The sequence below is a fragment of the Cetorhinus maximus genome, chromosome 14 (genome assembly GCF_964194155.1).
Source record: "Cetorhinus maximus chromosome 14, sCetMax3.hap1.1, whole genome shotgun sequence".
In the NCBI taxonomy this organism is placed as follows: domain Eukaryota; kingdom Metazoa; phylum Chordata; class Chondrichthyes; order Lamniformes; family Cetorhinidae; genus Cetorhinus; species Cetorhinus maximus.
In genome coordinates, this window is record NC_135892.1 from 40963674 (window position 1) to 40988969 (window position 25296).

A 25296-nucleotide genomic window follows, 5' to 3' on the forward strand; every position below is an offset into this window, starting at 1 on the left:
GTGACATAATCTGAAAACACAACATCAGTTTCTACATGGACACTGACTACCCCCAGATTTACTTCACCACCCTTCTCAACCTTTCTGTTTTTAAGTTGTCAGGCTGCTTATTCAACATCCAGTATTAGATGAGCAGAAATTTCCTTCAATTAAACATGGGAAGATTGAAGCCAGCATGTTCAGTCCCCAATATAAAATGCTTCCTCACCATCAACTCCACCCCTTTCCCTGGCAATTGCTCACAACCTTGGTGTCATATTTGACCTCAAGATGGGCTTCCAACCACATCTGCTCTGTCACTAAAACTATTTCCACCTCTAACTTTGCCTGACTCTACCCCTGCATCAGCAGCTGAAACTCTCATCCATGCCTTTGTTACATCCAGACAGTTTACCCTCCATAAACTTGAGGTCACCCAAAGCTCTACTGCCTATGTCCCAACTTATACCAAATCTCGTTCACCCATCACCCCTATGCTCACTGACCTACATAGCTCCTGTTTAAACAGTGCCTCTATTTTAAATTCTCATCCTTCTTTCAAATCCCTCCATGTCCTCATCCTTCTCTATCTCTGTAATCTCTTTCAGCCTCTGAGATAAATGTGCTTCTCTAATTCCAGCTTCTTAAGCATCCTGATTTTAATAACTCCAGAGTTGGTGACCATGCCTTCAGCTTGAACCATAAGTTCTGGAAATTCCTCCCTAAACCTCTCCACCTCATTTTCCTCTTTTAAGGCTCTCCTTAAATCCAACCTCTTTGACCAAGTTTTTGGTCATCTGATGTATCTCCTTATGTGGTTCAATGTCACTTTGTTTTCAGTATCTCTGTGAGGTGTCTTGGGACATTTCATTACGATAAAGGCGTTATATAAATACAAGTTGTTTATTAACAAACTTTCAGTTTGCTGTCTCCGTCTCATTGCATTGAAGTCAGCCTAAATCTAGAATCAGTGACTGTTTCTCATTTTCAAACGTTATGTTGAACTTGATCAAATTATGATTGTTATTAGATAAATGTTCACACACCATTAGGTTGTTAACTAAATCCAGCTCATTGCTAACCCTAATATGGCATCCCCTCTTGTTGGTTCTGGGACATATTGCTGCAGACAACTATGCCAGACACACTCAATAACTTCACTAACTTTCTGACATGTGCTAGTCTGCTTATTCTGAGCTGTAGGAAATCTAAATCCACCATTAAGACCATTCTGCCTTTGCCCTATGCTTATCTAATCCCTATGTAATCTATCTTTCACAGCTGCTATAGTGGGTGAATACATAATTCCTATTAAAGTCTTAATTCTTCTTCTGTATCTTAATTTTACCCATAAATTCTCCACTGCCTGCTTACCACTTGTTATATCCTCTCTTATCATTTGAAGTGATTTAATCCTTGACCACTAAGGCTACTCTTCCCCCATTTACATTTTCCCTATCTTTCCTGTAGGCCTTGTAACCTGGGGCTGAATCTTTCCCATCGGGGACGATGTTGAAGGGCGGGCGCACACAGGTGCGCTTCTGATTGGCGCCCCCAATTGGGGGTGTGGCACCATTTTACGTGGGCACTTCCTGTGTGGGCAGGGGGGGATTTTCAAAACCGAGAGTGCGCACTTTCGCACTTGCACATGAAAGAGTGCACTCATCTCCCTGAGGCTAAGTGCAGCCTCAGGGAGATCAGTTCAAAATGTAAAAAACCTAAAATTAGAAAAGTATAATTTCCCTCACATGTCCCCTCATGTGACAATGTCACGTGAGTTGGGACATGTCCATAATTTTCACAAAAACTTTATTAAAATTTTTAAAAACCTACATGTAACCTCATCCCGCCCATGGATGATGTTTCATGCTTTTTCTAGTTCCCGCCGGGGCTCCTGGCCTGCCCGCCAACCTTAAGGTTGGACGGGCAGGTCCTTTAATTACTTAATTATCTCTGTCAATGGCCTCAATGGTGCATTGACAGGTCGGCGGGCACGCAGCTGATTTCGCTGCGCTCCTGCCTACCTGAAAATTTAAATGGGGCGCGGTGTCATCAGGAGTTCTGCCCAATGTCACCGCGCGTCATTTTACGCATCGGTGAGCGGGCCCCGCCCCCGCTCGCCGATGCGTAAAATCCTGCCCCTGGTCTATTTAGTTCCCCGTCCTGGCTGTCTTGCAAGCACGTCTCAGTAACAGCTGCCATATCCTCCAAGTTGAATTTGCTGTTCATTGAGTTTGTTCCTGAGACAACATGCATTTATATAAAGAACATTCATTTGGGCCACATACTCCCAAGTTGTCCTTCTGCTCTAGTGTTTTGCTCACTTGTTTTTTTTCTCTCTCCTGGTTTCATTACTTTACGTTTTCTGTTTTCCCTTTACCTGTCATGCCTAAAGCACAATTTCTGACTGTTACTCTATTCTCTTCCTCTTTGTTTTTGAATTACTATTTATATTAACATTTCCACCTAAGCCCTAGGCCTTCAGCAATGAAATATAATATTCCTTTGTCTGCATTTAACTGTCCTGGCAATAAAGCCAAACATCCTATTTACTTTCGTAATAGCCTTGTAAGATTGCTCATGGTCTTAATGAATCATGCACAGTATCTTCCATGTCCTTCTCTCACTTAGCAGCCTTGAGAGCACAACCCTGCATAGTTCACGCTTAGAATTGTCCTATCTTAGTGCATCTCACTACACATGTCTATATATTGGACAAAAATTGTCTCCAATGTATTAATATGTAAACGAAGGACACACAATACAAAACGTGAGTCCTGTGGAACAGGTGATTCAGTAATGTACCTCAGATTGTACTCAAATTTGGGCTGATATTTACTATTTCACATGACAATGAAGAGTAGTGTATTCATAGAAGGCATATGGTGAAAGGGTAAAATTTTAGGTGCAAAATCCAAATAGACCTCATTGAGGGTCATTGACGCAGTTGGAATGTTATTGTCGAAAACATCAACTAAGTTTCCAAAGTAACTCAAGTGCCTGAGGACAGTTAAAAGCCCACTAACAACTGGAAATTTAGAACTTGGCACAATAAAACTGCATTTAACAATAAAAAGAAAGTCACACACATTCTGATGTGCCAACTCAATATGGGTAGCTGCAATATGGAACATGGAGCAGACACATCCTGTGAGCGATAAAAGGGTTTTATCAAACCCATGTTTTATTGCTACATATCTTATAGTCTCCACCAAACATTGTGTAAGAAAAAATCATATGTACAGCCTTTAAGCACATATAAATATTTATAGACCATAACTTACTACTTTTGGATTAGTTCAACATTGTCAGCTTTCACATGTTCAAAAATTTCCAAAGTCCAGTTCTGATCTCACCGTTCAAGTTAATTAGCATCCAACATAGATTAAATGAAAGTCTTGCCCTTTTATTTCCACAGATGATTCTTCCACATCAACATTATTGGGTTCAAATAGCAGCAAGCCATTATGATCTTGGAGGAGTTGTCTGCCAAAGATGAAGAACTGATGTGGCTATGGAAAGGGTGGAGATTGAAGGGGTCAGAACGTGAGCCTAGAATGTAAATACACAAGTGGGATATCTCACTTGTAGGTATCAACAGAAATAATTGGGATAATTCAGCCACTGGTAATCTATATGACAATACTGGAAGGAGAGTGCAAAACTTTAACAAAATTGTTATAACCATAGGCTGTAGTTGTCATAGCATAGTATCCTGCTCACGCTTATAAGTCCACTGCTCCCCTTTACAGTATGTGGAGCTTTTCCATGAACACCTCCTTTGTAACAGATGTAAATCACCTTAAGGGGGAGGAAAGCAATGTGACCTATATACCTCTCTATTTGGAAATTTTCAAGTATTTAACATGACGATTTCTTGGAAATCTCCTCAAAAAAGAGATGTGTGAAATCTGAAAAGGGTCAACTAAAATAGTGTACTTACTGCAGATATGATTTTCTAAATTTATCTCCGCTCTCAAAATTAATGTCACACAATTACACGTACAGCTCATGGCAATTTTGATATCTAGGTAGCAATATTTTAGCACTTGAAAGTACTAGATTCATATGCTACTTGACATTCAATATTTATTTTAAATGTTTTGTAGCTAATCAGTAAAAATACAATCCAGATATAGGTAAATTCTGTTTGGAATAAATTATTTTATTAATCGCTTCATTATCATCTCTCTCTCTCTGCTATGATACTTTTCTTTGTGCATTTTGGATATAAGTTGCAAATAAACTCCCAACCTAACACTTCAACCTGATGCTTATTTAAAAGGTTCCAAAATCATGTGTCACTTGTTTTCTTCTTTTACACTCTTGCTTCCACACCTTTAAATATTAGAGTTCTATATATAACTTTGAATTGCAACATTTTGTAAATAAATATTACTTTCATAACCACAAATTTACATAAGGAGATGTTAAGATACTGCTTTCATATTGCTCAGTGATGTAGTGAGATGTATTGTAAAATTTTTGACAGTCTAATATATGCAAGATTTACTGTTTTGCCACTACTTAATATTGGTAAAATACATTATTATATGAGTGCTATGTATAAAATACATTTGTCAACTCTGATGAGAATGTGGTGAGATTAATCACAATTTATCCCATGTGATTTTTTTTCGCTCTACCCGATCAATTATGGATTTTTTTCCCCCCAATTATCACTCCAGTTTTCTGAAGGCACCGACTCCTGCTGGTTCATGTCTTCAGGTTATTTAACTGTTAGGAGCAATATTGCCAAGACAAAACTTGTTTTCATCTAATGTCCATGTACATGTATGCACACTTTTCAGCAAGGTCACTGTAAGGTAATGGATGGGGTCGACTGGTCAATTCACCCACCTTCCCTCCTAGCCCAGGGGTACTAAGGGCACCTCAAATGTTGCTCTGGTTGTCATCAGCTAACAATGCAAAGTAGTGAATACAAGCTTGAATCTGGGGTTTCCCCTATCAAACCAATTAATGTTTTTATTCCATAGGCCATTGTAAAAAGCCCTAAATGGTATATTTAATCATTGGGAGCCAAGTAGTAATACCTCGAAGAAGCAGTAACATTCAAGTTGCTATTTTACGCTGGGTGCAAAGTGAGTGATGAAGTTATGGACTGTTAGAAATTCATATTATAAAACTCTCACAGAATATAGAGTCCCTTTTTGTAACAAAAGGCTGCATTATTTTTTTTTGTTTACAGGGAGAGAATGGATCAAATTAGATGAGATTTCTGATATGAGTCCACAAACTCTCAATGAAACTATCACAGGTGCGTTCACAAGTAATTTTATCCCAGGCTGGGCCTAAAAACAGAAGTTGCTTGTGAGAGGGATTATTTTGAATATATAATGGAACAGTTCTAGTATTACATAGCGTAGTTGCTTGAGCATTTTCCGATTTGATTTCATTTAATTGACATCTGAGAAGCAACCTCATGGAAATTATCTTATCTCATTATTAAGAGACAACAATTCTGGAAGATTTGCTCTCGCTTGCAGCTGTAACAGAAATTGTAATTTTGTGATCATGGTTGTAAAACTTCCACTTTTACTCTCAATCTTTTAGTTTGCCCTTGGCACACCATTTCCTAACTCTTTGAACACTGTTATGATCCTGTTAAGAGCCATTAATGTTTAATGAAGAAATCTAAACAACCTGCAATTAGCCAGCAGAACTACACCACAAGATTTCATGTTTTTTAACAAAAACAAACTTTAGTTTATATATATTTATATATACATACATGCAGAGAGAAATTAAACAAAGCAAAAACCACTAACTTAACACGATAGCTTATAAGGACTTTTGCTATAAATTCAGTTGTATGTTATACTCCCACCACTGCTGCCCCCATCACCCCCAGAAAGAGTTCCCTTATCTTACAAAATCTTGAAAGTTCATTCATTTTTCCTGAGACCAAGCCAAAAGGTATGCCACAGCCCTCTTGAAATTTCTTTAATTCTCCTTAGTATTCCAGCTATTCCTTAAGGCACCAATTACATGGGAATCCTTCCGTTAGGTTTTGGCTAAATGGTTCTCCAATTTTCTTTAAAGATCTCATGATTGTGCACTCTTCAGCTTCGTGTTCTGGCATTGGACAGTCTATATATGTTTTTTCCCCCAGTCTGTTCCCACAGCTTCTGTATAGTTCTTTCTATGCTAACTATTCAAGCTTACTGCACTCTGCCACAAGGCTCTTATAAGGACCACTGTCGATTCTTCCATCAGCTGCAAGCTAGAGCAAATCTTCCAGCTGCTTTTCCTCAGAAAACAAAATCTGAACTGAACTGCCTGCTTCTGTACGCAAACATAAACCAAAGAACCTTCCACCTCCGCATCCTGTCTCCACGGTGATGTGGCAAACAGAAAAGTAAACAAATAATTTTACCTTTGTAGTAATATGGTTTTATTTAGTGTGCAATGTACCTTTAAGAATAATACTTGTTAAGGAAGATCACATGATCTGTAGTAACCAATAGGAGAGTAACGCGGGCTACCTCAGCAGTAGTGTAGAGATAGTAGTGTAGAGTAGTTTGAAGTGAAAGCGCACGTGTAGTTGCTGCTGAGTACCTTTGTAAATAAACTTAGGGAAGAATTTTCCTTCTGTTGGGGGTTAAGTTCAGGAGTAGGTGCGTGCGGGTGCACCTCCGATCGGCACCCCCAATCGGGGGCGCGCCGCCATTTTATGTGGGCAGGCCAATTAAGGCCCGCCCAGCGTGACGTCCATCAGGAAGCGCTATGCGCTCCCTGTGTGGGTGGGGGGTGGGGGGGGGCGGATTCCCTAAGCCAGGAGTGCGCTCTTTCGCGCATGCAGGCGAAATAGCACACTCATCTCCCTGAGGCTAAGTGCTGCCTCAGGGAGATCGGCACCAAATTTTAAAATGGTACATGTAAAGAAATGAAATTTCCCTGACATGCCCCCTCATGTGACACTGTCACATGAGTTGGGACATGTCCATCACTTTTAAGTAAGCTTTTATTAAATTTTTAAAAACCTACATGACACTTCATGGTGGATGGGGTTTCATGCTTTTTCTGAAGCCCACCAGGGCTCCTGGCCTGCCCGCCAACCTTAAGGTTGGACGGGCAGGTCCATTAACTAGACTAATTACTTTTTAAATGGCCTCAGTTGGCCATTGACCAGTTGGCACAGCTGATTCGGCTGAGCCACCGCCGACCTGAAAATTGAAATGACACGAGGTGACGTCGGGATTTCCGCCCGACATCATCCCCCGCCATTTTACACGTCAGCGAGCGAGCCCGGCCCCCCACTCACCGACCTCAATGTCCTGCCTTTAAAGTTTCCACCACCTAAAGTTTCCACCTAAGAAGCGTCTGCTGATCAACTCTATCAATAGTACCAACTCGGCCACCTCTCACAACAACGTTCCATGCTACCTTTTGATTCTGTAACCCATATTAATAATATATATTGCTAATGCATTTTTATTACTCTGTCTCCCAGAATTTCAGACCCTATTGAGGAACTTTCTTGTTTACAACCTGCTTTTACCTTATTTTGACCTGGGAACAACATACATACATAATGAAAATCTTTTATTGAATGAAGGGCAGATCTAATGGCTCTATTATGATAAGATAGAAGGCCCCCTATTATTTATTTCTTTAACAACTCTACCCATGACCTTGTAAGATAAACATAGGTTTTACTTTTTAACTGTAATTAACTCCAAGCTTGTCTGAATTGTATTTACTTCAGGCTTGCTTATAGGTTTCTCAATCAAATGTTCCCATTAATTTATAGTTACAACTTTAATTCCTAAAACTAAAAGTTATATCCTAAAACATATGAATTATGCACCAGAAATTTGCAACAATGCTCACATATCCCTACCAATATTCCTTGAAAGGCAGGGAGGACTGTGCAGTTGTGCCCTTGGAAAACCTTGGCAAATATATCCAGCTGCTGCTTGGTTTGTTACAGTCCTGAATAACTGCCCTGTATTTAAAACTATTTATTGAATCAGAACCTTCTATTTGCATTAGGTCCTGTTGCAGCCTCTGCTTACCCTCCAGGTTGATTTCCCATCCAGTGGATAGAGGAATCATGTCAATATAGTTCTATCAGATATTCTGTTCCATTACTCTGGAATTATCATGCTTGAATGGTAACTTTTCCCCTTGACTCCCAGCTTCAGTCCGAGCTCCTTCTGCTGCTTTAAAATTGTGGATTGCTCAGTAGGAAGGATGCAGGGAAAGAAAATTTAAAATCAGAAGCATTTGAGAAAATGTATTTGTGAATGCCAGCTGATTTGGGAGAATTGGGGTTGATGATTTTCCTCAAATTCAGAAGTTGTGGATTGCTCGGGTGAAATTTTGTTTTAATATGTGAACTGCTTTTCACTCAACTTGTATGGTAAATGACTGTTAAAGTTACACATTAAAAATAAATTGCACATAACATGGAAGATATGGGTTTGATACACAAAAGGATGCGTTCATTCTTTGGGATGACTTTTAAGTAGTGCACATTGCTATTTCACTGCTATACACAGCATAAACAAAATCAATATCTTATGCATTTTAGGTTAGAGAAAACATCAGATCTAAAGCTGTTCATCTGTTTTGAATCTTTGTAGTATAAGACATAAGATTTCCTCTGCACTGCATAGTTTAATCATAAACACATTCTTGAAAAATGTGTTAATGATTTTCCTGCACATAACACAGTACAAATCTCCCCTTCCCCCTCCTTGACATTATCATGTATTGAATGTGGACCTTCAACCAAAATATTTAAATTTTGAAAGCTGACTCTCTTTTAATAAATCCATTGGGATTCTTTTTAATTGATTGCACTAAAAATGTTCTGCTTGCATGTTCTTATTTATTGAAAACGATCTTAATTAAATTGCAAATTTGTTAAAAAGTTATAAAGCAGAACTATGGATGAACAGCCACTTGGTGAGGGAAGGGAAGGTTAAAACGACAAATGATCAACTTTTTGATGGGTAATGATGTCACGTGCTGTTTTAGGAAATTAGGGAATTAGATGTGTACATAACGAGGGTAATTCAATATTGCTGAAGAAAAGAGACATGCTGTCAAAGCTCTTTGTCTTATGAATCTGTCCTGATGAATGCAAGAATACCAAATCTCAAAGGGAAGAACAATTTATATTGCATGAAAAGAGGGTGCTGATTGGTTGCTATGGAGAATGCACCAGGGAACCATTCATTGCCAAGCTTTTGTTTAAATTCAAACCAGGCAAGTTGGCTCTAATCAAAGCATTGCCATGGGAATAAACCAGGGAATGGCTGTCCGCAAAGCTTTTATTTAGTTGAAGAAGGTGCAATGCGTGGACTTGTTCTTTCTGTTCACAAAGGACAGGGCCCTGTGTGTGAATATATGTAGTGTAAGCGAGCCACACTGTGTCTCTGACTGATCTTAAATTGGTCCTGAAAAGTGTCCAGTCCACCTCAGATTACCCTGGAAGGGGAAGGTGTCTCAAAAATTTGAGGAACAGGTGAAGCTAACTATTTCACGCTGCTATATTGCTGTAGCAACATGAGTGGTATTCTCCACTAATAGGATAATACCTTTAAGCCAAAAAGACATTCTGTCTACCACACAAATGGATTATGTTGTATATGAATTTCAGTGCCAGTGTGATGCCAGGTATGTAGGCTGAATGTCCCAATGACTGGTGGATCATATCAAATATCACATCCCTTCGGTTGTTCGCAACAGGTGAAGTTCTGACCATACTCAACCAGCCCATTCTTGCAAAGCTCAGAACGTAGTGTCCAACATTAGATGTGATTCCATGATTGGACAGCACTTACAAAACAATCTTGATTGCGCTAAGAATTACACCAACAACCAATTTAAGATTAGCAGTCAAGCTCGCAGTGTGGCACACTTACACATGCTAGAAAGCTACATATATTCACACACACAGCTGTGTCTTTTGTGAACAGGAAGAGCATGCCAATGCATTGTGCCTTTTTCAACTAAACAAAAGCTTGGGGGACAGCCAGTACCTGGTTCATTCCCCATGGCAATGCCTTAACCAATCAGAAAGATGGACATATGATCTGATAGACACAGATAAACAAATAATTACAAACATTGATCTATCACTAAATAAACATTCAGAAAATATAAATTTTGAACTTTGAATTTGGTGGATTCTTTGATTGTCAAAATGTAAATGTCAAAAGTATACTGGGGCCTTGTAACAGGCCAAATAAAAACAATTATATCCAGATTTGTATACAACAGAAATAGCTTTATCAAAATAACTGTTTATATCTGTAGGATATATTCATCCACTGCCAGCAGTTTACCTAAACTAGATTCATGTAAAAGTGCGTTTGACATTTTTTTCCTACTTCCTCTTTTATTAGTATAATATATAGATAATATGCAAAATATATACACACATGCACACTTATACACATTTGCCGTGAAAAACATATAGCAGCTTTGTCAATGGTAATTGACTATCATTAGTCACAGAGGATGAGGCCAATAAGTCTGGAAGCTATGCTAGGATGTTACAATATGAATGCTTTTGTCAAGTTCTTTTTTCCACTTTTAATTTGGCATTAAATGTATATAAAATCAGAATTAATGCCTCCATTAAAATATCATTTTAATACATTTTGGTTATTGCATTACTATCACATAAATGACTTCCATTCTATTCAGGCAGTAGCATTACAATGAAACCAATATACCTATAAATTAAGTTGTGGCCTAACATGGATCTATATATAAGTACATTTTTGTTTAATACAATATTTCTGCAGCTATTGATTTGTTTGTCGATATATTTTATGATTTTATGCTCTTTCCCATAGGAAAGCCTTTATTTTCTCCTATCCTGATGTTTCCCACAGTTGCGTTCCATTGCTGCTTCCTCAAATCTAATGTTTGCAGACTTGAGTGTATTTGACATACATCATCAGATGTGACAGGACCATATCAAGCACTGTTAGGCTTCCTTTTCTTCTGTTAAGAGCACCTGCTTATACAGATTCATGCCAGAGAATAAACATTATCCCTTGTTTTTTTCTCACTACTAACTGTCTCCTAACATTCCTCCAACAACAAGTGCGATGAGTTCATGGGCTTAGTGAGAAAGAAGTCCATCAGTTCAGTTCAGCCTTATGATGTGTGTCAGTTCAGTTCTGCCATTACCTCTTGGCCTTGAGCTGAACCTGCATCATTCCAAACCCCTTTCAGGCCTCTCTGAGTCCATCTTATCTGACAGACCCACTTCCTGCTCTCTTTACCTATTCATGCAAAATTACTGACCACAAACTTCCCTTCCTGGTCCCCATGTAGTTGACATTATAAATTGCTCCCTCTCCTTGTGTACTGCTCCCCTCCCTTTAAAAAAATTCATTCCACCCCACTTCAAAATCCTATCTTCGATCATTCTGTCATTGCAAACTGCCATCATATCTCCAACTCCCTTTTCTTTTCAAAGTCCTTGAATGTGTTGTTGGGTCTTAAACCATACCCATCTTTCCTGCAGCTCCTTGTTCAAATTTCACTGAGCAAGTTTCAGTCCCAGTTGCAGCACTGGAACAGTTATGACAGTTACAAATTATATTCATTACGAATGTGACCAGATGTGTTCTTTCCTCATTATCTGTACCGTCTTTGGCACAGTCAACGTCACCATTGTCCTTCATTGTCCAGCTTAGTGAAATTGCCCTCACTTAGTTCCACTCTTGCTTAACCAATCTTAACAAGAGCATTTTTACAATCTCACCTTCCTCAGTATTATCTCTTGAGTCCACCAGGGATCTGTGTTTGGCTCCTTCCTTATTAACATGCTGCTGCTTAGTGAAAACATGAAGTCAACTTACACATATACTTTGTTACCCAGCTCTACTTCTCCATGACCTGTCTTGACCTTTCCACTATCTCAGTATTGTGGGGTTGTTTATCTGATATTCAGTCTTGTGGGGTTGTTTATCTGATATTCAGTCTTGGATAGGCTGCAGTTCCTTTCAACTAAACTTTAAACTAAACTAAACTAAAACCATTGGTCTGAATTTTTCAGGCGGCGGGCGGGGGCGTTCGCGATCGGCTCCATGCTGCCATTTTACACGGATGGGCCAATTAAGGCCCACCCAGTGTAAGACGTGAACCGTAGCGCTCAGTGCTCCCTGTGCGGGCATGGGGAGGAGAGAGAGTTGGGCATGCGCGCGAAAGAGTGCTTCAATCTCTGAGGCACGGAGCTGCTTCAGGGAGATTGAATCGCTGTTGTAATTAATAAATAAATTGATTAAGAATGTACTTAAACATGTCCCCTCATGTGACTGTGTCACATGAGATGGGACATGTTTTTATATTTAGGAAAGAATTTTTACTTAATAAGTAAAAGCTTTAGGAAACCTCATCCCGTTCGTGGATGAGGCTTCCTAAAAAATGCAAAGGCTGCTTGGCCTTTTCGCCTGCCTGCCAACCTTAAGGTTGGACGGGTAGCATTAACAATTACCTTAATCACTTCGTTAATGGCCTTAATAGGATGTTTACGTATCGGCGGGCGCGCAGCCAACTCCAGCGCACGCCCGCTGAACGAAACATCACGAGACAGTGCGATGACGTCGGAACACACGCCTACCGTCATCACGCGTCATTTTATGCGTCAGCATGTCGGGCCCACCCCTGCATGCTGACTGAAAAATTTTGCCCATTGTCTTTGACCTCTGCCATAAACACTTGACATAGATTTCATCTCCCTGCTTGCTACAATGTCAGATTAAACCAAAGTATAGAATCCTGAGCTGAGTTTTCAATCCTATAATCCTCTTAATCAAAAAGGACACCTATTTCCATCCTCATAGCATTACAGCCTCTTACCTCCCTTTTACCCTCCCTCAGCTCAGTGTTGTTGAAACCTTCAGCCATGTCTTTGTCACCTCCAGGCTCAACAATTCTGTGCTTTTCTGGCTGGCCTCCCACCCTTTGTGAAATTCAGGTGATCCAAAACTCTGCTGCCTGTATTCTATCCTCCACCGAGTCCTGCACACTCATAATCCCTACTTTGATCTGTGGGCCCCCATGGGCACCAATTTAAAATCTTATGTTGTGTTGAAATCCCTTCATAACCTGACCTCTACCTTTCTCTGGGATTTCCTCAAGCTCCACAACCTTCCAAGGTGCCTATTTTCCTTACCCTAACCTTTTGTGCATCATCCCCACCCCCTTCACCCATCAGCCATTTTGACCCTTCCTCTCTGGAATTTCATCCCTGAATGACTCTTAAGCTTTTTCTCCTCCTTTAGAAAGTTTCCTTAAAACCTATCTCTATCACCCTTGTTAGTACATCCTGCTTTAGCTCAGCATCCTTTTTCTTTCCTTTCTGACTTTGTGAAGCACCACAGGACTTTTTTTTGAAAGTCCTATATAATTCCAGGTTAGCAACATAGAAACTAGGAGCAGGTGTAGGCCATTCAGCCCTTCGAGCCTGCTCCGCCATTCATTATGATCATGGCTGATCATCCAACTCAATAGCCTGCTCCCGCTTTCTCCTCATACCCTTTGATCCCTTTTCCCCCAAGGGCTATATCTGTATAGGTTGTTAATTAGCAACAACTAGTACTCACTAGAGGCAATTAACTTCAGGAATGTCTTTTGCTTTAGAGAGCAGCGTATCAAAAGGACCTCATCATTTGCGAGTCAGACCTTCTGACAATAAGGCTTCACCTCGATTGAGATCACCTCGTACCTCTCAAGCTAGAAGCTATCTGCTTGGCAGGAGAATGAAGTATGCACCACATCCAAAAGAACAAAGGAGACATGAAGTACAGAAACTTGGTGTGTACCAGCACATGCAACATTGAAACAACTTTGATAATTTTACAGAAATCTTTTAATTACTGGGGCAATTTAATTTTATATTTTGGGGCAGATATTCAACTGTAAGGTTGTAAAATTGGTAAAGTGCATGCAGTGATAAATCATTTTGAAAATAGTTTCTCAGTATTGCAATGGAACCTGTCACACATAACAAGACATTGAAAAGTGAAATGATTGCTGTGGAATTTTTTTCCTATACATTTGTCTCATCTTTCCACAGTTCCGGAATCATTGTATGGGATGTCTGCTCAAGCAAGGAATGCCCTAGGGCAGAGGGAATCTGTTTACAGAGCAATCCCAACAAAACACAAAGTTCCAGGTGGGTTTGGCTGGAAAACGTATTGGCATGAAATAGTAGCAGAAGCTTTAGGCTTCTCCACACAGGTTGCATATTAGGTGCAACTACATAACTCTAATTGTGATATTCTTATTCACAAAGTGTTCATATATTCATTGCCAACAAGTAAATAACATGCCATTTCTTACATCTGTTGAGGCTTTCATGTAGAGGTGGATTTCAAATTGGTGATGCCTGGACGAGCCTCGAAATTTCTTGTTAGTGAAATTGTTACCATTTGAATTTGTAGCAAACTCCTGTGCATAGTGGTGATGCTGGTTAACCATCTACTGGACAGGATAGGTTAACTGAGGCAGGGCAATAGATTTTCAAAGAGAAACAGGGGTAACATTTAGGCTGATGATCTACGACCAGAACTGGATGCAGTTGCAATTTTACAGTTTATAAACAAATCAGAGCCAAAATAAAGGGTTTGGGGGTGTGGTGGCAGGTTGGCTAGGTAGGAAAGAACAAAAGAGAAGGTCTGCGATTACAGATGGATGATAGTGCAAGGCAAAATAGGATGATAAAGAGATGAGTCCAAAGGAGGTTTAAGTGGCAACAATAGAATCATTATTGGCATCTGCTGTCTGGAATAAGTGGGAATTGTTATGATCTGAAGTTGTTGAACTCCAGGCTAAGGATGACAGGTTGTAAAGTACCTAATCAAAAGACGAGGTGTTGTTCCTTGAGCTTGTGTTGACCTTCATTGAACCATACGCACTGCAGCCAATTTTCCACCTTTAAGTGGAAAATCCAAAGTGTTGTCTCTTGGGTGCATTGCCGTCTGTGCCTGCTTCTCGAATCCATATTCTCATTGATTGAGACTTGGTGCCAGGAGCCTTCAGATGTATTCCCTATTTATTTGTGTAAATAGCACTTTCTCAGGACTTTAATACCTGTCCTACTATTTGCATAATTTTAATTTTGCATTCCTGACTTCATCCTTACAATTGCTTTAATACAACAGTAATTAATTTTGGATGATTACCTCTGTTATTGATTTAGAGAATAATGAATTGTATGAACCCAAAGACATCATAGTGCGAGTTATGAGTCCACAGTCTGTGCTTGTTATATGGGTCGATCCTGCACTTCAAAAGGAAAAGAATCGTGGTGCTGCCTCAGACAGGTAAGTAGACAACCAACTTTATTGTCTTTATTGTGATTGGTTAATGTGTGTTCCCTGTTTGGCTGCCTTTCCTGATCTATGTGAAAAAATACAGCTTCTGGCGATGTTACACCCTCACAAGGGGGACACTATCATGGTTCTGGGAGAGAGAGGAAGGTGTGAGGGCAGAGGTGCGGGAGATGGGTCGGACACGGTGGAGGGCCCTGTCAACCACCGTGGGTGGGGAAACGTCGGTTAAGGAAGAAGAAAGACATGTGAGAAACACTGTTTTTGAAAGTGGTATCATCAGAACAGATGCGACAGGCGACAGAGGCAAAAGAACTGAGATAATGGGATGGAGCCCTTACAAGAGTCAGGGTGTAAGGAACTGTAGTCGAGGTAGCTGTGGGAGTCAGTGGAATTGTAAAGAATATTGGTGGACAATCTATCACCAGAAATTGAGACAGAGAGGTCAAGGCAAGGGAAGTGTCGGAGATGGAGCATGTGAAAGTGACGAGGGGTGAAAATTGGAAGTAAAATTGATAAATTTTTCCAGGTCCAGGTGAGAGAACAAAGCAGCGCCAAAACAGTCATTGATGTACCATGTTGCTATGCGTACCCGCATGGGCTCCAGCTATGGCTGTCTCTTTATGGGGTATGTGGAACATCCCTTGTTCCAGTCCTTCTCAGGCCCCCTCCCACAACTCTTTCCCTGGTACATCGATGATTGCTTCGGTGCTGCTTCATGATCTCGTCTGGACCTAGAAGAATTTATCAATTTTGCTTCCAATTTCCGCCCCTCCATCACTTTCACATGCTCCATCTCTGACACTTCCCTTCCTTTGACCTCTCTGTCTCAATTTCAAATGATAAACAGCAATATTCATTACAAGCCTACCGACTCCCACAGCTACCTCGACTACAGCTCCTCACACCCTGACTCCTGTAAGGACTCCATCCCATTCTCTCAGTTCCTTCACCTCTGTCGCATCTGTTCTGATGATGCCACATTCCAAAACAGTTCTTCTGACATATCTTCCTTCTTCCTTAACCGACGTTTCCCACCCACGGTGGTTGACAGGGCCCTCAACCATGTCCAGCCCATCTCCCACGCAGCCACCCTCACATCTTCCTCGCCCTCCCAGAAACATGATAGGGTCCCCCTTGTCCTCACTTTTCGCCCCACCAGCTTCCCCATTCAAAGGATCATCCTCCACCATTTCTGCCAACTCCAGCATGATGCCACCACCAAACACATCTTCCCTTCACCCCTCCCTGTTGGCATTCCGCAGGGACCGTTCCCTCCTGGTCCACTCCTCCATCACCCCCAACACCTAATCCCCTTCCCATGGTACCTTCCCATACAATCGCAGAGGGTGCAACACCTGCCCCTTTACTTCCCCCTCCTCACCGTCCAAGGGTCCAAACACTCCTTTCAGGTGAAGCAGCATTTCACTTGCACTTCCCTCAATTTGGTCTATGGCATTCACTGCTCCCAACGCTGTCTCCTCTACATTGGAGACACCAAACACAGGCTGGGTGACCGTTTTGCGGAATACCTTTGGTCTGTCCGCAAGCATGACCCAAACCTTCCTGTCACTTGCCATTTCAACGCACCACCCTGCTTTCATGTCCATATGTCCATCCTTGGCCTGCTGCAATGTTCCAGTGAAGCTCAGTGCACTGGAGGAACAGCACCTCATCTTCCAACTAGGCACTTTACAGCCTTCCGGACTTAACATTGAGTTCAACAACTTCAGATCATGGGTCAACAACAGATCAAACCTCCATCCCCACCCCCCTTTTTACCATATTCATTTTTAAATTTTCATTAATTTTTTCCCCCACTTAATTTCTTTATCATTACTTTAAATTTATTTCCATTTTCATTCATTGTTTTATCTCCAGCTTTTAGCCTATTTTTGATCTTTCTTCCCCCACCCCACCCCACCCCACCTAACCTAGGGCTATCTGTCACTTTCCAGAGTGCTTACCCTGGTCTGGCAATGATCACATTTTGCTTTCTTATGTCACCATTAGCACCTCCTTTAGCCAGTACAATCACCATTAACAACCCTTTGACAGTTTGTTTATGACATCTTTTGCCATCTCTCCTTTGCCTCCACCTATTGCTGGCCTTCTATCCAGCTTCACCTGTTCCACCCCGCTTAATCAGTATATATTTCACCACATCTCTACCTCCCTTTAGATCTGAAGAAGAGTCGAACAGACTCGAAACATTATCTCTGTCTCTCTCTCCACAGATGCTGTCAGACCTGCTGAATTTTTCCAGCATTTTTTGCTTTCGTTTCAGATTTCCAGCATCTGCAGTATTTTGCCTTTATATTAATGTGGAAATGGTAGTGTTCCCTTGCACCTGCTTCCCCATCCTTCTAGGTAGAGATTGTGGGTTTGGGGGAAGTCCTATAGGAGGAGTTTTGGCAAGTTGCTGCAGTGGATTGGACACTGCAGCCACTGTACATTGGTGGTGGAGGGAGCGAATGTTTAAGATGGTAGATAAGGCGCCAATAAAGCATGTTGTTTTGTCGTGGATGATTGTGAGTTTTATGAATATTGTTGGAGCTGCACTCACCCAGACAAATGGAGAGTATTCCACCACACTCCTCACTTATGCTTTGTAGGTAACAGGTAAGCTGTGGGGAGTCAGCAGGTGAGTCACTCACTGCAGAATACTCCGCTTCTGATCTGTTCTTGTAGTGAAAGTATTTATGTGGTTGATCTATTTAAGTTTCTGATCAATGGTGAACCTAGGAATTTGATAGTGTGGGAAGGGGCATGCGGGGTTGGTGTGGTGGGGTTCAATGATGGTAATGTCACTAAATATCAAATGAAGGTGGTTTGATTCTCTCTTACTGGAGATGGCATTGCCTCACACTCGTGAGGCACGTGTATTGCCACTTATCAGCCAATCAACCCAAGCCTGGATGCTGTCCAGACTTTTCTGCATGAGGGCACAGTGTATTTCAGTATCTGAGAAGTTGTGAATGGTACTGAACAGTATACAATCATCTACAAGCATCCCTAATTCTGACCTTACGTTGGAAGGAAGGTAATCAATGAAGCAGGTAAAGATAAATGAGCCTAGAACACTACCCTGAGGAGCTCCTCCAATAATGTACTGATGGCCTGCAACAACCACAACTATCTTTCTTTGTGCTGGCCCTGAGGAGGCAGCAGCAGTGGTATTGTCACTGGACTAGTATTCCAGAGACCCAGGATAATTCTCTGGGGACTTGGGTTCGATTCCCACCAGAGCAGATGGTGGAATTTGAATTCAATAAAAATTTGGAATTACAAGTCTGATGATGACCACAAAACCATTGCCGATTGTCATAAAAACCCATCTGGTTCACTAATGCCCTTTAGGGAAGGAAATCTGCTGCCCTTACCTGGCCTAGATGTGACTCCAGGTCAACAGCAATGTGGTTGACTCTTAAATGCCCTCTGAACAGGGCAATAAATACTGGCTGAGCCAGCGACTTCCACATCCCATGAACAAATTAAAAAAACTCCAGCCAGTGGAGAGTTTTCCTTCTGACCCCCATAGCTTCAATTAATTTAGGACTCCTTAATTGTTAAATTCTGCCTTGATTTCAAGGGCATTCACTCTCACTTCACCTGTGGAATTTATCTCTTGTCCATATTTGGGCCAAGGCTGTACTGAACCTCTGGAGCTGAGTGATCCTGGTGGATGCCAAACAAGGCGTTGGTCAGCAGATTGTTGTTGAATAAGTGTTACTTAACAGCTGTGCTGTTGATGACATCATCCATCACTTTGCTGATGATTGAGAATGGGTTAATGGAGGTGTTAACAACCTGATTGAATTTGCCATGCTTTTTGTGAATAGGACTTACCTGGGCAATTTTCCCCTTCGTCAAATAGATGTCATTGGTGGCATCTGTGACAGCTTGGCCAGAGGTACATCTAGATCTTGAGTATAAGTCTTCAGCACTGCAGCCAGATGCTGTCGGGCCCATGGGCTTTGCCATATCCAGTGTGATCTTGGTATCGTTTGGAGTGAATCTGTGATTGTGGGACTGCAGGAGGAAGCCAAGATCTATTATCCACTTGGCACTTTTAGCTAAAGGTGGTTGCAAACACTTCAGCCTTGTCTGCACACATGTTGGGCTTGCTCATCATTTGAGGATGGGCATGTGCATGCAGCCTCCTTGTTCCATTAGTTGTTTAATTGTTCATCATTCACAACTAGATGGAACCATTGTCACTCAAATAAGTGCTTGTGGTGGAAGAATGAGTCTAAAGCATATATCTTTTGCTTCAAGCTGGTTTATTCCCAAGGCAGCTCCTCAGTGCTACAGACTTCCCCTCTTTTCTTTTCTAAATTAAAGCTTTTGGAAAATTAAAGATAATTCTTTGAAAGACGGAAATAAAGTCACATATTTTCACATTTATAGATCCCACATTTCCTTTACCAATAAAGCAAAAAGTATATATATAGGTTGTTTCATTTCCTAATTACATTATAAGGTGCCCCACTTCCAATACATTTAGTAATTTCTTGGAGCAGACATTTTCTTAAAACAGTCTGATAGTTGGTGACTTGTGTCAACAAATTGTACCTTAGAGATCTCCCTTCTCTCTTTTATGCTGGCCAGCTCTATTCTTAGTGTTTTTTCAGCAACACTTTTCGTTGAATGAACATTATTCTAAAGAGATCAGTTGTCAAAATAACATACTACTGTGGGCAAATCGTTGTCACATTGCCCCTTATCACAGAATCACAGTGTAGAAGAGGCCCTTCAGCCCATCGAGTCTGCAATGACATGTGAGAAACACCTGACCTACCTACCGAATCCCATTCACCAGCACTTGGCCCATAGCCTTGAATGTTATGACGTGCCAAGTGCTCATCCAGGTACTTTTTTAAGGATATGAGGAACCCACCTCCATCATCCTCCCAGGCAGCGCATTCCAGACTGTCACCACCCTCTGGTTAAAAAAGTTTTTCCTCACAATCCCCGTAAACCTCCTGCCCCTCACCTTGAACTTATGTCTGCTCGTGACTGACCCTTCAACTAAGGGGAACAGCTGCTCCCTATCCACCCTAACCATGCCCCTCAATCTTGTACACCTCAATCATGTCACCCCTCAGTCTTCTCTGCTCCAACGAAAACAACCCAAGTCTATCCAACCTCTCTTCATAACTTAAATGTTTCATCCCAGGCAACATCCTGGTGAATCTCCTCTGCACCTCCTCCAGTGCAATCACATCCTTCCTATAATGTGGCGACCAGAACTGCACACAGTACTCCAGCTCTGCCCTCATCAAGGTTCTATATAACTCCAACATGACCTCCCTGCTTTTGTAATCTATGCCTTGATTGATAAAGGCAAGTGTCCTATATGCCTTTTTCACCACCCTACTAACATGCCCCGCTGCCTTCAGAGATCTATGGACACACACGTCAAACCCCCTTTGTTTCTCAGAACCTCCTAGTGTCATGCCATTCATTGAATACTTCCTTGTCAAATTACTCCTTCCAAAGTGTATCACCTCACACTTTTCAGGGTTAAATTCCATCTGCCACTTATCTGCCCATTTGACCATCCCGTCTATATCTTCCTGTAGCCCAAGAAATTCAACCTCACTATTAACCCCCTGGCCAATTTTGTGTCTTCCGCAAACTTACTGATCCTACCCCCCACATAGTCATCTATGTTGTTTATATAAATGACAAATAATAGGGGACCCAGCACAGACCCCTGTGGTATGCCACTAGCTTCCAGTCACTAAAGCAGCCTTCTGTCATCACTCTGTCTCCTACAACTAAGCTAATTTTCAATCCACCTGATTAAATTACCCTGTATCCCATGTGCATTTGCCTTCCTTGACAAGGTCCCACATGGGAGACTTATAAAGACTTTGCTGAAATCCAAATAAACTATATCAACTGCACTACCCTCATCTACGCACCTGGTCACCTCCTCAAAAAATTCAATCAAATTTGTTAGGCATGACCGCCCTCTGACAAAGCCATGCTGACTATCCCTGATCAAACCTTGCCTCTCCAAGTGGAGATAGATTCTCTTCTTCAGAATTTTCTCCAATAGTTTCCCTACCACTGATGTGAGACTCACTGGTCTATAGTTCCCTGGCTTATCTCTACAACTGTTCTGAAATAGTGGAACCATATTAGCTGTTCTCCAATCCTCTGGCACCTCCCCCATGGTCAGAGAGAAATTAAAAATTTGTGCAAGAGCCCCTGCGAGCTCCTCCCTTGCCTCCTTCAGCAGTCTTGGACACAAATCATCCAGACCTGGAGATTTGTCCACTTCTAAGCCTGCCAACACCTCCAATACCTTGTCACCCCTGTATTAATTTGCTCAAGAACCTCGCAGTCCCTCTCCGAGTTTCATACCTCCATCCTCATTCTCTTGGGTGAAGACGGATATGAAGTATTCACTCAACACTCAACTGCTGCCCTCTGGCTCCACCCATTGATGCCTCCTTAGTCCCTAATGGGCCCGACTCTTTCCCTGGTTATCCTCTTCCCATTGATATACTTATAGAATATCTTGGGATTTTCCCTACTTTTACCAGCTAGAGCTTTCTCATGTACCCTTTTTGCTCTCCTAATTGCTTTCTTAAGCTCCACCCTGCACTTTCTGTACTTCACTAATGCCTCTGCTGATTTGCTCCCCATGTACCTGCTAAAAGCCTCTCTTTTCCTTCTCATCGTAACCTGAATATCTCTGGTCATCCATGGTTCTCTGGGCTTGTTACTCCTTCCTATCACCCTAGAGGGAACATGTTGAGCCTGTACCCTCCCCATTTCCTTTTTGAACACCCTCCATTGCTCTTCTGTAGATTTCCCCACAATTAGCTGTTCCCAGTCTACCTTGGCCAGGTCCTGCCTTATTTTACTAAAATCCTATCTCCCCCAGTCTAAAACATTTTTTTGCAACTTGTCTATTTCTTTGTCCATAACAAGCTTAAATTGTACCATGTTGTGGTCGCTACCAATAAAATGCTCCCCCACCCACCATCTCAGCCACCTATCTGGCTTCATTCCCCAGAATTAGGTCCAGCACTACGCCGTCCCTTGTTGGACCCTCTACATATTGACCTAAAAAGTTCTCTTGTACACATTTCAAGAAATCCACTCCATCCAAGCCCTTAACACTTTGTCTATCCCAATTAATGTTGGGAAAGTTGAAATCACCTAATATAACTACCCTATTGTTATTGTTTTTACACACCTCCGTAAATTGTGCACATATTTGCTCCTCAATTTCCCGCTGACTATCTGGGGGTCTATAATAAACACCTAACAATGTGGCTGCCCCTTTTTTATTCCTAAGCTCTACCCACAAAGCTTCATTCGATGCCCCCTCCAAGATATCATCTCTCCTTACTGCAGTAACTGACTTCTTAACTAATAATGCAATGCCTCCGACTCTTTTACCCCCTCCCCTGTCTCGCCTGAAGATTCTATAACCCGGAATGTTGAGCTGTCAATCCTGCCCCTCCCTCAACCACGTCTCTGTGATGGCTACTATATCACAATTCCACATGTTAATCCTCACCCTTAACTCATCCATTTTACCTGTCATACTCCTGGCATTAAAGTAAAGCAGAGGCCATCCAGCCTTGCCTTACTCTCTTGAAACTTAATGCAGCTGTACTCCTTCTGACTTGATTGTTTTACTGTATTATGATGTGTCCCTATTCTGCTAACATTCTGTGTCCCCTCCCCCTGCCGAATTAGTTTAAACTCCTCCCAACAGCACTAGCAAATCCGCCCGCAAGGATGTTAGTCCTGCTCTGGTTCAGATGTAGACCGTCCCGCTTGGACAGGTCCCACCTTCACCAGAAATGGTCCCAGTGATCCAGGAATCTAAAACCCTCCCTCCTGCACCAACTCTTAAGCCATGTATTCATCTGCGCGATTCTCCTATTTCTGTGCTCGCTATGACATGGCACCGGGAGTAATCCAGAGATTACAATCCGAGAGGTCCTGTTTTTTAGTCTTTTGCCTAACTCCCTGAATTCTTGATGCAGGACCTCATCCTTTTTCTACCTATGTCATTGGTACCAACATGAACCATGACCTCTGCCTTATCACCCTCCCCCTTCAGGATGCCCTGCAGCCGTTCAGTGACATCCCGGACCCTGGCACCAGGGAGGCAACATACTATCCTGGAGTCACCTTGACGGCCACAGTAGTGCCTATCTGTTCCCCTGACTATAGAATCCCCTATTACTATTGCTCTTCCTCCCCTCCTGTACAGACAGGCTGCTTGTGGTGCCAGAAGCTTGTCTCTGTCTGCGCTCCCAAGAGGAACCAGCGCCTTCATCAGCCTCCAAAATGGAATACCGATTTGGGGGCAGGACCCCAGGGGACTCCTGAACTACCTGCCTGCTTCTTTTGGACTGCCTGGTGGTCACCCATTCCCTTCCTTCCTCAAGTCCCTTCAGCTGCGGTGTGACCACCTCTCTAAACGTGCTATCCAAGATGCTCTGACTTGCGGATGCTCCACAATGTCCCCAGCCGCCGTTCCAGCTCTGAAACCCGAGCTTCCAGGAGTTGCAGCTGAACACACTTCCTGCACGCATGCTGGTCCCGGGCACTGGAAATGTTCCCTGCTTCCCACGTGGAGCACGAGGAGCACACCATGGCTTTGAGCTCTCCTGCCATTACTTACCGCTTTAAATTACACCTTTTAAATCAATTACTCTAGGGCCCTTCTTTCCTGATCCTTGTTACTATAGAATATACAACTATAAAGTACAAAAAAGACCTTAAACTATAAGCGATAAAAGTAGTAAATACTTACCCGACCTTACCCACTACTTGCCAGTCATTCTTCTCCCTTGTAGCCTCTACTGCTACAGCAGGGCAAGACCACTCTCTGAAGATTTGAGAAGTTGGATAGCAAAGAAAAAATGCAAAGAGCACCTCTTCCCCTCTGCACCGAATTCCCACTGTGCACCGAATTGCCAATGCCCACACTCCCTCTGGCTGTGTCTCACATAATATATAATATTTCTGACACGTATATTGGATCAGTAAACCCCCATATCTATTGCTTCTACTAATACCAGTGTTTCAGCAGCTAAGGTGCTTTTCACTACCCTTTTTATTTTCTTGGCCTCCCAAGCCAGTGGGCAACATTTATCATTCTTTCCCACCAAGAATATGATAAATCCTGCTGTGCTAGAATACCCATTTTGAAGATTTGTATGTGAAGCTTTGCTAAAAATGACCAACCTAATATCCACCCAAGGCTGGGAACTTGTGTGCATCTTTCTGAATTTAATTTCTTTAATGCTTCTTCTACTCTAGCATGTTTCATCATAGTACTCAGCTCCAACACATCATAACTAGCATCAGGTCTAGTCTGAGGGCACAACCAGTTCAATTGCCCAATCAAACTTCAATTGTTCTCCTTCCTTAGAAGCAGGATCCTCTTTTTGTGAGGTTCTAACCTGATTTATAGGAATGCGATTAACATTTTCCCCTGAAGCCTGACTGCCAACCTGGAATTCCTTCTTTATCGCCCATTGCTCAAATTCTACAGAACCTCTCCATATGAAATCATCAACATGTATGATAGAAATTCCTGCTAGTTTCTCCTTGTGGTACAATTAGAACATCGCAGGGTCTACCTTTAAATGAATGCAACCCGTTTTCAATAGGGCAGACCTCACGGAAAAATATCATACTCTTGATGCATCATTCAACCCATAAACACACTTGTTCAATTTCCACAACTTGCCTTCTACATCGCCAGCTTCTTTAGACAGTTTCAAAAAACTTCTCCTTGAAACTTCACCCCATGCAAAAACACAGCCTTTGTATCAATAGATTTGCACTCCCAGGAATATGATGCTAAAACAGCTTTAAAAATATCTTCAAACTGACATCCTGATCCCAGAGTCTTTCTTCAAAGTCTTGGGCTACTAATATTGCTTTAGCCATGTCTGGAAGTATCTTTTCTGTACAAATCCACCTGTGAGATAGGACTGGCTGT

The 25296-nt window shown here is 41.9% G+C and overlaps 1 protein-coding gene across 3 annotated transcripts in view; it reads left to right on the top strand.

Annotated features, from left to right (window-relative positions):
• The window catches only part of fndc1 (fibronectin type III domain containing 1), a 256905-nt gene that overhangs the window by 90737 nt on the left and 140872 nt on the right, over positions 1–25296 (top strand). For all 3 annotated transcript variants that reach the window (XM_078556838.1, XM_078556839.1, XM_078556840.1), the window contains 4 exons: positions 5189–5257; positions 13615–13788; positions 14051–14149; positions 15176–15299. In XM_078556838.1, coding sequence (XP_078412964.1) covers positions 5189–5257; positions 13615–13788; positions 14051–14149; positions 15176–15299 — 466 coding nt within the window. The remainder of the gene's footprint in view (positions 1–5188; positions 5258–13614; positions 13789–14050; positions 14150–15175; positions 15300–25296) is intronic.